This window comes from Octopus bimaculoides, chromosome 19 (assembly GCF_046866305.1).
Source record: "Octopus bimaculoides isolate indiv1 chromosome 19, ASM4686630v1, whole genome shotgun sequence".
Taxonomy (NCBI): Eukaryota; Metazoa; Mollusca; class Cephalopoda; order Octopoda; family Octopodidae; genus Octopus; species Octopus bimaculoides.
In genome coordinates this window covers 27,863,610-27,880,104 of record NC_142946.1, presented here as the reverse complement: position 1 = coordinate 27,880,104, position 16,495 = coordinate 27,863,610, and the positions used below count along the sequence as shown (strand labels likewise).

General features: G+C 37.7%; 1 protein-coding gene across 3 annotated transcripts in view; it reads right to left on the bottom strand.

Moving 5' to 3' along the window:
- The window catches only part of LOC106872965 (SH3 domain-containing kinase-binding protein 1), a 360,206-nt gene extending 343,815 nt beyond the window's left edge, over window positions 1-16,391 (bottom strand). For all 3 annotated transcript variants that reach the window (XM_089366667.1, XM_089366670.1, XM_089366668.1), the window contains exon 1: window positions 16,234-16,391. In XM_089366667.1, coding sequence (XP_089222793.1) covers window positions 16,234-16,237 — 4 coding nt within the window. In that variant the 5' untranslated portion in view covers window positions 16,238-16,391. The remainder of the gene's footprint in view (window positions 1-16,233) is intronic.
- Window positions 16,392-16,495: the final 104 nt, after the last annotated feature.

Sequence of the window (16,495 nt, the reverse complement as noted above, 5' to 3'; positions counted from 1 at the left end):
ATATAAGGTGACTAGCAAATTTTCTTTTGGCATCTGGAGAATGTCCTTTCTCTTTCCTAATTTAGTGGTTTTAATCTCATGGGGTCGCCCATTGCAATTGCTCATTATAGTACTGCATGTATAAGTACTTACAAGAGCAAAATGTTCTACCAAAGCCATCAAAGAAAAAAAAACTGGTCAAAATGTACATGTTGATGTTGAAATGACTCAGTTTGAGACTATATAGCATCATGCTCCAATCCATTGTGTCTATTTCCATTATATTTTTTCCCAATGTAGATATCAAAATTAGCACAATACCCTGTGTCTAATTCAGACTTCCCATACCTTGATGCTCCATTTAGTAGGTTTAGAAAGTATGTTTGCCAAAAACATATTCTACCCTTATACCCTATCATGGCTCCATCTAAAGTGAGATTTTTCCCTGGCAGACATAGTTTTATACTTTTTGGAAAGTAAATCATTTGTTAGATGCACTTTATATAGGGGATGGTAGTTGGGTTCATTCCTGCTGGGGGCATTAGCAGAATCAATTAAGTGTAAATATTGAGATATTTTCGAATACCTGGTTTGGGACATGATACCTTACATCTGAGCTCCAGCAGTTACACAATCTAGGAAACTGCTTTACATGAAACAATGTTTATAATGAAAAATGCTCGAATTTCTGCAGTATCAGTTGGCTGCCGTTGTGGAATGGGTCTTCCACGAGTAGAAATGATTTATTGAGCATATCTGTTTGTTTCTTCAGTAATACTTTCAAAAAAACTTTCAGGCAAAAACAAAGATAGATAATCTAAGGGTTGAGCATCAGAAGATAAACTGTATTGTGAACCAGTCTTTTCTGAGAAATCTGAAATTGTAATTGATAGTGTAATTTTCAACCATGTTGCTATAATGTTCTGGATGGTGTCCTGAATATTTCATCTTTTACTTGTTTCAATCATTAGACTGCAGCCATAGTACTTATGTTTTTTAAGCCTGATATCGATCTCTTGAGCTGAACTGCTAAATTACAGGGATGTAAACACACCAACACTGGTTGTCAAGTGGTGGTGGGGGACAAACACAGATGCAAAGACACACACATATATGACAGGCTTCTGTCAGTTTCCATCTATCAAATGCACTCACAAGGTTTTGGTTGGCCCAAGGTTATAGTAGAAAATACTGGTCCAAGGGGACTGAACCTGGAACCATGTGGTTGGGAAGCAAATTTCTTACCACACATCCACGGCTGAGCCTTTCACTATCAAAATTTTCTTGTACAATGAAAATTCATATACATCTATTTCAGATTCATCTGAAGACAAATCACTGTTGTTATCATTTACATTTTGTATATCATCAAGTATAAAACCTTCGAAGGCAAAATTGCTACTTGCTGACACTATATCAGTAAATACTAATAAACATACTTCACTTCAAATGTTTAAAAAAAAATACAGATCTCAAAAATTTTATGGTATTTATACTTGTATTTAGGCAGGAAAGGCTTTATCTCATGTTACCTCAAAGCTACAAGAATTCAATAACGTGATTTGTTTATTTCTTTAGCAATTTTGTAGAGAAGCCATTTATAGATGGTTATAACCAATTTGAACAAATAAAGGAGAAATTATTTCAGTCAGATACAGCTGGTCTGAAAAAATAAAGGAAAGGTTATTTCAGTTAGATACAGCTGGTCTAAATGCTAAAGGATTAAAGATGAATTTCTGTACCAAGAATGCAATCTTTATAGGAAAGATGCTTTGCTCATTATATGAAATTCTAGTAATGTAAGCTATGAAAAAACTAAGAAAAAGAATGAGAAACTTTAATAATTAACAACTGTAAAGTAGTTAACTTCCTCCATGCTACTTTAGATCTTAGTACAGTTCTTTTCAAGTATTTCTATAAACCAATCAGCATCTAAATTGTTAATCAACTTTCAAATTACCCAAGACCAGTCATATATTCCTTAGTAAATGCTCTCTGAAAATCAGGATATCCTCAACCAAGACGCTATAATGAGGCTCTAGTTAAGGCCAGGTATAAAGTAAAAATAACCTATCTCCTGAATGGCAATTATTTTCCTTCCACTGCTAATCATGTGAGACCATCTAATGGATACCCTTTGACTAATATGAATTCTAGTACTTATAACATTAATAATACTGTTGGAAATAGTAAAAATTTAGACACTTGAAACAAATAAAATCACATTCCAACTGTTGGAAACATTAAGGATAGCAGTGATAATACTATTGTTAACTCTAGTGGCACTAAATTTCAACAACTAAATAATATTAGGCATCATAACAAAAATAATGATGACAAATATATACTGTCAGACTATAATAATTTTAATGATATTAATAAGGGCTTCCCTTGAGATATGCTCAATATAACTGTATAAGATCTCTAATGTAAATCATAAGATTTTGCACAATAGGCATAAACAAAATAAAAATAACTATGAATTGGGAAATAAAACTTATTACGGTAGAAAAAAATTACTCAAAATAATATTAATAAACCAGTAATTGTAGCCAAACAAGATAATTTGAAAAAAGATAAAAGTCATTACCATAGTAATGCAGGATGTACAAATAATAACCAAATTGCTTTAGATCCTACTACAGCTAATAAGTTTAGAAATAAAAATAGATTAAGTAGGTGTATTTTGTGGTTCAACTCCAACTTTAGTTGAAATATTGCTTCAGCATGGCTGGTAAATTTTTCTAAGCTTTAGACAAACAGTTCCCTATATCCAGCCCATATATAAAATTTTTAATAGACACACAGTTAAACTGACTTCCTCTACCATGCAAAATATTGGTAAATTAAATCATACAACTTGTAACACTATAACTACCAACCACTCATGTAATAGATCTTAGCCGTCCCAATAAATGCATAACTATAATACAATTGATTAACATATTGATGCACCTCATTCTAATAATAGAACTACTAATGATAGTCGAACTAGACCCTTTATACCTACCATTAAATCAAACTAACCTTGCTTTATGTAAGTGTCATAATAAATCATTGTGTCCAATCAATACCCAATGCCTTAAGAGAAATAGTAAGTGCTCTATTACTGCACTTGATAAAGAACATATTTATATTAGTGTTCTCTTCTTCATTCAAACTTTGTTGGAATAATCACAAATCTACATTTAGACATAAAAATGAGGTTAGTAGTACTCCTTTAGCTAATTTGTACAATGTAACTGTTAATAATATTGAATATAAAATTGCTTGATCCTTCTTCTGTAATGCACAGCCATATAAAGGTGGTGGTGGTTGCTATGGGCTGTGTATATTGAGGCATTCCATATTAATAGAATTAATTTGAATATTATTAATCAGCATAATAAAATGATAATAAGATGCCAGCATCTTAAAACTAAATCATTCCTATATACTATGTATACCTAAACTTAAATTTCCTGATCAGTCCTACACCAATAAATTCTATGACTGAGCAATGCAAATGACTAAACTCCTATTTAACAAGGACCATAACCCATTCTCCCTCTTTGCAATATATAGCACATTTGATCATATTGTCATTCCAGTGTCATGTGAAATTATTTAATAACTTATGGCTATTTAGCATTCCAGTCTCTCATACCCATACCTGTTAACATCCTAAACTGTTCTATTTAAGTATTACTGAAGTTGTTACTATTTTATGACTGCTCTGTTTCTAACATTTTGGACTCTGAATTTCCTTACCTTCATTCTTGATTTAATTTTAGACGTTAATTTTTATTACATATGATTTATTTAAATTTTACTTTCAATAAACCCATTGGCAGATTCACCTAATAAGAATGTTTACTCTTTATCCTTAGTCACTGGCTACATATATTCTTGCATACATTTGTGTAGGTGCTTATATATGTGTATATGTACATGTGTATGCATGTATATATATCCACATGCATTAGTGCGTAGACATACTGGTATGTTTGTGTGTGCATGTGTGTGTGTATATATAAATAGGTATACATTTGTGTATGTGTGTGTGTATGGATTTGTATGTGTGTGTATAAGGGGTGAAGGAGTCCACTGATGCATGACAGTGAAGAGCAAAATAGAAATATTGATAATAGTCAAAGGAAGAATGAGTGAGAGACAACATGTATCTGGGTAGGAGACCAGAAGTAAGCATTGTGCAAGGGAAGAGCGAGAGATGTATGCTAGTGGAGTAGGAAGGATAATTTTGTGGCTCAGGAGGGTGATCAATGTAAAATGTGGGTGGAGAGGACAGCATAAAGATGAAGGAGGAATATCTAGTGAAACGGTTCTGGGCAGTGAGAAAGATTAATGATATCAAAGAAAAGTTGCAATAAGAGTGACTTGAGGAGGAAATTAGACAAGGGTTCCAGTTGTGCATATATATATTCATGACAGTGAGGAACTAACAAAATGCAACATATCAGGTATTGAAGCCATCCTCATTAAAATACAGCTATCTCTCACGTAAGAGTGGTATCAGAATTCCAAAGAAACTTCTCTTAGGTCAATTCCCAGCAGGAAGGTCAGTTGGAAAGGCCACTCTTGCACTTCAAAGACAAACTAAAAGACAATCTGAAGCAATGCAACATTCTCTTTTCTTCCTGGGAAAACAAAGCATCAGAATGCAGGACTTGGCGCCAGTCCTGCTTCTCTTCAGTTCAAAGATTTGAGCAAAGTTGACTGCAACATCAGGACCAACTTCATGCAAGCAAGAAGGTACGCTGGCAAAACACTGCTCCTCTAAATGGAAACCATACCTGTCATTGTACTTTTGTAACACGGAGTAAGATAAGCCTTGTTGTCCACTCAAGAAAACACATAGTGAATGATCTACAACCACTCAAACAAACTGAGTCGTCAACTTGTTCCATTTACCGAAAGGTTTGCAAAGCACTAGCAGGTCTCAAGAGACACATTCATGTCCATAGAACATGATTAACACTTTATTTTATTGAACCATCATTTGTCATTCATGACAAGAGAATCCATCATATAAATAAATATATATATAGATATACATACACACACAATGCTTCCAGAATTCAGTTTCATCAAGTTGGGTGGGTCTTTTAGGGAACCATATATTGCCTTGTTGTCTGATCACGATGTTCAAGGTCTTGAGGTCATCCTTCACTATTTCATCCTATGTTTTCCTGGGTCTTCCTCCTCAGCAAACTCCATCCACATTAAGTGAGCAACACGTTATGCAGCTGTCCTATTCCATATGCAAAACAAGTCCATACCAGTGCATTCTTTTATCTTGTACATTACATCTGATTCGTCTTTGGCTTAGTTTTTCCATCAAAACAGTTGTACTTGAATGTATAATGTGAGTGTACATGAACAATTAACAGAGTACGCTAGATTAATTTCTTTCCAGTCTTCTCAAGTTCTCTGCATTCAATGTTCTTGTTTCATTACAATGCAGTATTGCAGTTCCAACATCAAACAATCTGCCTTCTATTGGAGGAAGAAGATATTTATTGCCAATGTTAGCAGCTCTCTGAACTTTCTCCAACCGGTTTTTACCCTGGTTGCTATACTTTCAGAACCACCACCTTGCTTGCTAATTACATCTCCTAGCTATTAAAAGCTATAAACTAATTCTAGTGAGCCATCTGAGTATTTAAAAAAATTTACTTAATGTGTTAATATAAAGAATTGAAGTGTATTTGGTCCAACTGCAATATAGCTAAAGTGATTAGAAACAAATTAAAATGCTATTGGCAAGAACTTCCAAAAATATTTGTGCATATATGCACAATAAGCTTCCTGTTATGATTTTAAGGTAAATCTTTTGTTCCCTTTCTCTCTCTTTGTTCCTCTTCCATGAAGTCCTAATTACCTCCAGATTTTACTTGATTATTAATTCACAGAATCAACTTCAACACTTATTTGGTTCCTCTTCAATTCTAATATTATCATATAGCAAAATCTCCATACTGTATGCATTATATGTGGTATCAAAAAGTTCCCAGACTAGTTATGTTTAATAAAAATTAACTTATTTACCTAAGTTTTAATATAACCTCCTTCAAGAAAGTCACCTTGCACGGCAATACACTAGTCCCAGTGTTCCTGCCACTTTGGGAATCTGGCCTGGATGTTGTTTTCCGTAAGCAAGTAAAGGACCTTCTGTGATTTGCTCTGGATCTCAACAATAGTGTTAAAATGGTGACCTTTGAGCTGCATTTTCATCTTGGAGACAAGATGTAAGTCCACAGGTGCTATATCTAGTGAATGGGGCAGATACTGAAGCGATATCATTTTTTGACGAGAAACTACAAGTGAGGAGAGCTCAGTGAAGAACTCAATTCTTTGCGCACCACAGATCCAGTTGCTTTCACCAAATGTCCTCCCTTAAACACTTCCAAATGTCACAGTAGAACACTTGATTGACAGTCTGGTCCTGGGGGATGAATTCTTGATGCACAATACCACATTTCCAAGGGTGACACTCATGGCAGATCTTCCAGATTGCTAATCATCTTCCAGGAATGTTTGTCTGCTTTTGAAGTGCCCATGCCACTCAAAACATTGCATTTGACCCGATGCTTGTTGCCATAAACTTGTTGAGGCACGCTCAATATCTTTGTAGCAAACTTTCCAAGTTTAATGCAAAATTTCATGTTGGAAGTCTGCAGGTAGTAAATCTGGTGAATGGGGTGGATGCAGAAGCAATACCATGTTGGTTTTGGTGAGAAACTCAAGAGTGAGGAGAGCTTGGTGACAAGCTGCATTATCGTCATGAAGGATCCAATTCTTCACGTTCCACAGATCTGGTTACTTTTGCTGAATGTCCTCCCTCAAACACTTCAAAACATCACTGATTGTCTTCTGACGGTCTGCATGCACAAACATTTCCAGAGGTGACGCTTGTGGACGGTCTTCCACTTTTGAGGCACCCATGCCACTTGAAACATTGTGTACAACTCATTGCCTCATTGATATAAGCTTACTGAAGCATATTCAATGTCTTTGTAACAGATTTCTCAAGTTTAACACAAAATTTCACATTGGCTCATTGTTCCATGACAAAAATCACTAACTACAGCCATAAATTTCACAACTTGCAAAGTAAACACGGCAATGTCACTCAGCACACTGCCTCATGAAGTTCACTGCTAGTTCTGACTGCGCAAGCAACTATGTGCTACCATCTGTTGGTGCACTACAAAACTAGTCCAGGAACTTTTTCATACCACCTCGTATATATAATAGATGCTATGAATTTTCTTAACAATCATCATCATCATTTAGCATCCATTTTCCATGCTACCATGGGTAACACTGAGGCTGGTAAGCCAGAGATCCACACCAGGCTCCAGTCTGTTTTAGCGTGGTTTCTACAGTTGGATGCGCTTTCTAAAACCAACCATTCCACAGTGTACTGGGTGTCTTTTACATGTCACTGGCATTAGCCATGACTATGATTTCTCTTAGCTTGACATGTCTTCTTAAGCACAGCAAAACGCCAAAAATTCTGGTCACTTGTCATTGCTTCTTTGAGACTCAACATCAGTAGATCATATCTTACCACCTTGTTCCATGTCTTCCTGGGTCTACCTCTTCCACAGGTTCCCTTCACAGTTAGCAATCAGCACTTCTTTACACAGCAGTCCCAGTCCATATGCATCACATGACCATACCAGTACAGTCTTCTCTCTTGCACACTACATTTAATGCCTCTTATATTCAATTTTTCTCTCAAGATACACACTGTCATATGTTGATAATGAACTGGGATATTAACATTGGGAAATATAAAATTTTGAATCTATTAGTAAAAAAAGTTGACTGAATCCAAATTGCTTTTTACATAGTAAGTATATTTGCTCTGACTGAAATCAAATGCATCAGTTATTGAAATAATAAAATGAAGGAAGTTACATTCCCATTACGAAAATAAAGTGAATAGCATGTGAATTCAAGGTCAGGTGTGATGGAGAATATTTGGGGGTTCTTGGTAGAAACAATCATATCCCCAACATTTTTCTGTCTATTAAGGTTATGTCTAATGCTTGTCAAATACAGAGATAACTTAAAAACAATAGAATATTCTAATTACACCTTCACCATCAGCATGGCCGCAGCTCTAAGCTGAAACTATAAACAAACAAACATTAAAAATTCTCTATTGCAGTTGAATTTATCCAAAGTTTTGATGTTCTATTTATATATAAACTATTTCACAAATTTCTTTTTCCTATTTAAAAGACATTACCTTTGATTAAAATGACAGTATTCATGGTAACATATCTAAAAATTACCCTTTTTAAATTCCTCATACTAATACAGGTTTTTGTATACAGTCAGCAAACACATGAAGACAAAGGAAAATACAAATTCATTCATTATGAAAGTTACAGAGAGGGTCATAGCCCAACTAATTAGGGAGCGAATCAATTTAGATGAGATGCAGTTTGGGTTCGTGCCAGGTAAAAGCACTACTGATGCCTTATTTCTAGTGAGACAGTTGCAAGAGAAATACCTAGCCAAGGATAAACCTCTGTACCTGGCTTTCGTTGACATGGAGAAAGCCTTTGACAGGGTCCCCCGATCCCTTATCTGGTGGTCAATGAGGAAACTTGGGATAGAAGAATGGCTAGTGAGAGCTGTGCGAGCCATGTACAGAGATGCGGCCAGTAAGGTGAGGGTTGGAAATGAGTACAGCAATGAATTCCGGGTAGAGGTAGGGGTCCACCAAGGTTCCGTCCTCAGCCCCCTATTATTTACCATAGTCCTCCAGGCAATCACAGAGGAGTTCAAGACAGGTTGCCCCTGGGAGCTCCTCTATGCTGATGACCTTGCCCTAATTGCGGAGTCACTATCAGAACTAGAGGAGAAGTTTCAGGTGTGGAAGCAAGGTCTAGAATTGAAGGGCCTTAGAGTCAACCTAGCTAAAACCAAAATCCTAATAAGTAGGAAGGTAGATAAAACACAAACCCCTTTAGGTAGATGGCCCTGCTCAGTATGTAGAAAAGGAGTAGGTAGTAACTCTATAAGATGTACCCGGTGCAAGCTATGGACACATAAGAGGTGCAGCAACATCAAAGGCAGGTTAACTAGCAAGTTAGTTTTTGTTTGTGGCAGATGTTCAGGTGCAATAAAGACTGCAAACAAACAGGAAACAACTTCTATCTCATTCCAGGGTGAAAAACTAGAGGTAGTCGATAGCTTCCGCTATCTGGGCGACCAAGTTAGTAGTGGGGGTGGGTGCGCTGAAAGTGTAGCTGCTAGAATAAGAATAGCCTGGGCAAAGTTTAGAGAGCTCTTACCCCTGCTGGCGACAAAGGGACTCTCACTCAGAGTAAAAGGCAGACTGTATGACGCATGCGTACGAACAACCATGCTACATGGCAGTGAAACATGGGCTGTAACTGCTGAGGACATACGTAAGCTCGCAAGGAATGAAGCCAGTATGCTCCGTTGGATGTGTAATGTCAATGTGAATACCCGTCAGAGTGTAAGTATCTTGAGAGAAAAGCTGAACATTAGAAGCATCAGTTGTGGCGTGCAAGAGAGACGATTGCGCTGGTATGGACATGTGGTGAGAATGGAGGAGGATAGCTGCGTGAAAAAGTGCCACACCCTAACAGTTGAGGGAACCCGTGGAAGAGGTAGGCCCAGGAAGACCTGGGCTGAGGTGGTGAGGCAAGACCTTCGTACATTGGGCCTCACCGAGGCGATGACTACGGACCGAGACCTTTGGAAATGGGCTGTGCGTGAGAAGACCCGGCAAGCCAAGTAAGATCGTTGCCAGTGCCCCTGGACTGGTTCTTGTGCGGGTGGCACATGAGATGCACCATTTTGAGCGTGGCCGTTGCCAGTACCGCCTGACTGGCTCCTGTAGGATTTTCGAGCGAGATCGTTGCCAGTGCCCCTGGACTGGCTTGTGCGGGTGGCACATAAAAGACACCATTTCGAGCGTGGCCGTTTTCGTGCGGGTGACACGTAAAAGCACCCACTACACTCTCTGAGTGGTTGGCGTTAGGAAGGGCATCCAGCTGTAGAAACTCTGCCAAATCAGACTGGAGCCTGGTGTTGCCATCCGGTTTCACCAGTCCTCAGTCAAATCGTCCAACCCATGCTAGCATGGAAAGCGGACGTTAAACGATGATGATGATGATGATGATTCAAAAATGTACACAGATACAGATACATACACATTTATGTATATTAAATACATAACTATGGTTTTATGCCACTCAAACAGCTGTTGAGCACAAATTATGAATTATGTGTGAAATTTGTTTCTTCTTTTTATTCTAAATATGTATGAGTATCTTATCATTTTTAGTTTTAGTTATTGGACTGTAGCTATGCTGGGACATCGCTTTGAATAGTTTAATCAAACAAATCACCTTCCTATTAGTCTGTTAAGGGAACATAAACAAACCAACACAGATTGTCAAGCAGTGGGAAGACAAACAACGCACATATGATGAGCTTCCACAGAGCTTCCATCAACCAAATTTACTCACAAAGTATTGGTCACCTTGAGACTATAGAAGACACTTGCCCAAGATACTGCATAGTGGAACTTAACCAAAAGTATGTTTGCAAAGCACACAGCCATACTTGTACCTGTATATGCTTCATAATCGCTGGTACCATGCACACCAGGCTCGTACAGCTGCTGAAGATGTGCAATAATCAGTGAATTATTGCATGTAATATTGTCTATTCCCAATGATACTGAGGTTCACCTCTTTTGACATTTCACATGGTCTGTTGATATATATATATATATATATGTGTGTGTGTGTGTGTGTGAACACACACTATAGTCTTCTTTGGTTTGACCCATGATTGTGGCACAGAATACCAGCCAACAATGTTCAAACAGTGGGACCAAACTTCTAACCATGTGGTTTTGAAGTGAACTTCTTAACCACATAGCCATGCTGTGCCAATAATTTTTATTTTTAATTAGTTACTCTAGAAATTTTTACTACTGGAATTTAAAAAGCCTTGTTTTCACCAAGGCTGTTACTAATATAAAAGTAACTAATCATCATCATCATCGTCGTTTAATGTCCGCTTTCCATGCTAGCATGGCTTGGACAATCTGACTGAGGACTGGCAAGCCAGCATGCTGCACCAGGCTCCAATCTGATCTGGCAGAGTTTCTACAGCTGGATACCCTTCCTAATGCCAACCACTCCGAGAGTGTAGTGGGTGTTTTTACGTGCCACCGGCACGAGGGCCAGTCAATCGGTACTGGCAACGGTCATGCTCAAAAAGGTGTTTTTTACGTGCCACCTGCACGGGAGCCAGTCCAGCAGCACTGGCAACGACCTTGCTCGAATGATTTTCTAACGTGCCACCAGCACAAGTGCTAGAAGGCAATGCTGGTAACAATTCCACTCAAATGGTGCTATTTATGGGCCACTAGCACGGAAGCCAGACAGCTGCTCTGGCAATGAACACGCTCAGACAGTGCCGTTAGTGCGCCACTGGCGAAGGTGCCAGTCATCGAGTATGGTTCAATAACGATTTCGATTTCACTTGCCCCAACAGATCTTCACAAGTAGAGTTTAGTGTCCAATGAAGGAGAGGTTGGCATGGGTGCCAGTCGTCGGATTCGGTTCGATTTCACTTTCAGATTCCAGATTTCAAATTGCAAATTCACTTGCCTCAACAGGTCTTCGCAAGCAGAGTTTTTAGTGTCCAATGAAGTAAAGATATGAATAAGTGAGCTGGCTACACTTCTGGCAGAGATCACAGATTATGCTCTCACTTGCCTTGCCGGGTCTTCTCACGTACTGCATATTTCCAAAGGTCCCGGTCACTGGTCATTGCCTCGGTGAGGCCTAAAGTTCGAAGGTCATGCTTCACCACCTCATCCCAGGTCTCCCTGGGTCTACCTCTTCCTTCCACAGGTTCCCTCAACTGCTAGGGTGTGGCACTTTTTCACACAGCTATCCTTATCCATTCTTGCCACATGTCCATACCAGCGCAATCGTCTCTCCTGCACACCACAACTGATGCTTCTTAGGTCTAACTTTTCTCTCAAGGTACTTACACTCTGTCGAGTTAGCACACTGACATTATACATCTATCGGAGCATACTGGCTTCATTTCTTGTGAGCTTACGCATGTCCTCAGCAGTCACGGCCCATGTTTCACTGCCATGTAGCATGGCTGTTCATACACATGCTTTTTACTCTGAGTGAGAGGCCCTTTGTCACCAGCAGAGTAAGAGCTCTCTAAACTTTGCCCAGGCTATTCTTATTCTAGCAGCTACACTTTCAGTGCACCCTCCCCCGCTACTAACTTGGTCACCTAGGTAGTGGAAGCTATCAACTACTTCTAGCTTTTCCCCCTGGAGTGTGGCAAAGGTTGTTTTCTGCACATTTTCAGTGTTTATTGCTCCTGAGCACCTGCCACATACAAAAACTATCTTGCTAGTTAGCCTTCCTTTGATATTGCTGCACCTCTTATGTGTCCATAGCTTACACTGAGTACATCTTATGGAGTTTCTACCTATGCCTTTTCTACAGATCGAGCAGGGCCATCTACCTGAAGGGGTTTGTGTTTTGTCTACCTTCCTACTTATTAGGATTTTGGTTTTAGCTAGGTTGACTCTAAGACCCTTCAATTTTAGTTCTTGCTTTCACACCTGAAACTTCTCTACTTTTGATAGTGACTCAGCAATTAGGGCAAGATCATCAGTATAGAGGAGCTCCCAGGGGCATCCCGTCTTGAATTCCTCTGTTATTGCCTGGAGGACTATGATAAATAGGAGGGGGCTGAAGACTGAACTTTGGTGGACCCCTACCTCTACCCAGAATTCTTCAGTGTACTCGTTGCCAACCCTCACCTTACTGACAGCATCCCTGTACATGGCTTGCACAGCTCTCACTAACCACTCATCTATCCCTAGTTTCCTCATTGACCACCAGATAAGGGAGCGGGGGACCCTGTCAAAGGCTTTCTCCATGTCAACGAAAGCCAGGTACAGAGGTTTATCTTTGGCTAGGTATTTCTCCTGCAGCTGTCTTACCAGAAATATAGCATCAGTGGTGCTTTTCCCTGGAACAAACCCAAACTGCATCTCATCTAAACTAACTCTCTCCCTAATTTGTTGGGCTATAACCCTCTCGGTGACCTTCATTACCTGGTCCAACAACTTGATACCTCTGTAATTGTTTGTGTCTAAAGTGTTCACCTTTACCTTTGTAGCAGTTGACTATGGTGCTGCTACACCAGTCATTGGGTATGACTCCTTCATGTATCACCTGGTTAACTATACGGGTGACTAGGCTATAGCCGACACTGCCAGATATTTTAAGCATCTCCGCAGTGATTCCTGATGGGCCGGGGGCTTTCCCTGTCTTCATACTCTTGATCGCTTTATCTACCAAGGTACTGTCAATTAGGATAGCTGGTCCCTCTGTTGGGTCGACATGCGGAAGACTTTCTTCCTCCTATTCATTTTCTTTATTAAGCAGCCTTTCATAGTGGCTTCTCCAAACCTTTCTCTTTGCAGCCTCGTTTAGTGCAAGTGAACCATCATCCAAGCGGACACATTTCTTTCATACGACATCACGATTCTCTCTCACACACTGTCTTGCAACACGAAATGCTTCAAGTCTTTGGTCCTCGTGGTGCAGAACATTGGCAAATTTTTTCTGCTTCCCCTCTGGCTAAATCAACCTGTCTCCTAGCTTCCCTTCTGGCAGTCTGATACAATTCCCTGCTACCTCCGTTCTTCCAAGCCTGTTTCTTTTGTCTAAACACAAATGTCACTGAATCCTGAAATGCACATAACCTAAATTCAGACAGTGTTGTTTGAAGCTGAAAAACTGGAACTAAGAGCAAGAAAGTTTAATCCTAATTTAGAAATAACTTCCAGTTTATAACGTGTTTATTTTGGGGTGTTTTTTGAGTGAATTATGATTAATATTTTCTTCCTTTAATTTATGAGTATCATGGTAGTTAATAACTAAAGCATTTAAGTTAGAATTTGATTATATTTATGATTTATTTATCATTACTTATTAATGGTTTAATTAAAGAGGGTTTGAGCTTGACAAAAATAATTACAGTAATATTTCAGCGTTATCAGTGCACGCTAATGATATAAGACGATATCAGGATTTAATGGTTCTGAGCAATGATCATAATATAACAATGATGTTTTTGTTAGTGATGTGTAAATCCTGTAAAATGCAGCAACATACCACGGAAGCCACAGACAGTAGTATCAATAAACTGCAGATAAAAGAAACCATTCTGAACAAAAAAAAGCCAGCAATTAACAACTGGATAAAATTGAATGAGTGCCAGCAGCTATTGTAAATAACTACACCCTACTGTCACCAAGTACCAAAAGACTCAATTCAATTTCTCCAGGCACACATGTACCTCATCCTGGCAATGATAACTCATATAACACATTCCATAGTCACACACGTAATTCAAAGATCACACACAAGTCAGGCAAACATAATGGGCATGTAATTTATATCCTATTTTAGTAACGGTTTTCTCAAGCCAAAATATCAGGACTAATTAAATATTTCTAAGGTAAATATTTTAATAACTTTTATCGATATTGCTACTGTCTTCTATATCAGACAGATTTTCTACATAATTATTCAATGCATTAAGCAAACTACAACATTCTTCTATGACAAAGTTGTACAACTTTGTCATAGAAGAATGTGGTGATTTGTCAGATGCATTGAATTACCTAATGGCTAGCAGACTTCCTATTCTGCCACAAGCATTTAGGCCCTCCTACTAGTCTCGGAGGTGATAGGTACAGCCTTCCCTCCTGACTAAAAGTTGACTTTATTTTTTTTCATTTACGATTTCAAAAAGTAAAAAGAGCTTTTAAACTACAAGTTGCTTTTGATTCACTTTAAGAAACCTCTCCTGACGTCAAATATTTATCGCACACTGATTGTATTACATGCAAACAAAATTAGTCGGCATTAAAATATTTAGGTAGATGAATTAATTTTATATCAGTATTTGTCATCAAGATTACCTCCGTATTGTACGAAAGGATGATTGACAATTCATTAGGTTTAAGGTTCATCTTTCAACTTCCGTTTTGAGTCAAATTTAGATGAGAATGTATAATTTTCAGCACGGATTTCGAGTCACATTTCATAAAGTTTACAAGAGTGTAAAAACATGAGAAAAGAAACAAAATTACAAAAGAAATAACAAAAAGTATGTACGTGCGCGGAGCAAAACGATAAACAAAAATACAATAGCACAGTATAATTACACTTAACGTTTCATTTATTAGAAGAAAAAAGTTCATAAATGAGAATTTTACAATTTTTTTCAGCAAACAAATTTGATGTTGGAGTCACTGGGCGAAACTAAAGTGTAAGTGATTATAAAAAATATTATATTAGCTATTTAAAAAATAAACTTGTCATATGTTCACTGAACTGCAATTTCTCAGAAGGTGCAATTTTAGTATTATGGACTTTGGTAAATGTCATTTGGATTTTCGAAAGTGAAATGCCAATGTCGACAACAGAAACTGCAAAAATCTAAAATATGTAACATGTTTCAGCAAAATATATTTCACTTCATTACACATATACAATGTGACTAGTTCCAATTGAGTGTGTACGAACTTGCTTACTATAATTATTTTGACAATCGGTCCGGCGAATCGTATTAAAATGGAGCACGAGAAATGTGACAAAACTCGTTGGAGGGAAGGGGGAGAGAAGGAAATAAATTACAACTCAGTCTGATATTCGGTAAATAAAGGCTTATATTGAACAGAAAGAAAGTAAATACCGAACTGAATACATTACGAATAAACGTCATTTGAAACTGTAACACCTACACATTATTCAAATTTAGATCATGAATGTTATAAATTTTTGGAAGTCTGTTACGAAAAGTATGGTTTCAATGTAAAAAGGAGACGAAAATTTATTAATAAAATTATTATAAACATATAACTCCAAAATAAAACTAAATAATTTCATATCATTAAACGTTAATAAGCTGGCACCAGAGAAAATTCAATTTTCAAAATACCCACACCTTCCAAATTTGCAGGTGTTTCTTTTTCTTTCTTTTTTTTTTTTTTTTCTCGCACAGATATTTCAAATTATCGAGATATCAGTTCATTTAATTATACAATTTTAATAGTGATTCAATCCAATACAGCTATTTGAAGAATACTTGTTGCTGGTGGGAAGGGGTCTCGAATTAAGAAGAACGTCTACTTACCCATTTATGAATATCCCTGTTTCTTTTTATATACCTTAAAAACTAGTGATTGCAATTAAAAATTAATAAATACAAGCAGTTCAGAAGCATAAAATGAGGAAACACTGCATAATATGTTATTATCGAGATCACCAAAAATGGCGCTAAATCACGTGAATAGACAACTACTTCCTGTTTGTCAAATTAAGGGCAGATAACTGTCATTCATTCCTATCTAATTTTTTTCCTTACGAAATTAACATTGTAATTATACTAAACGAAA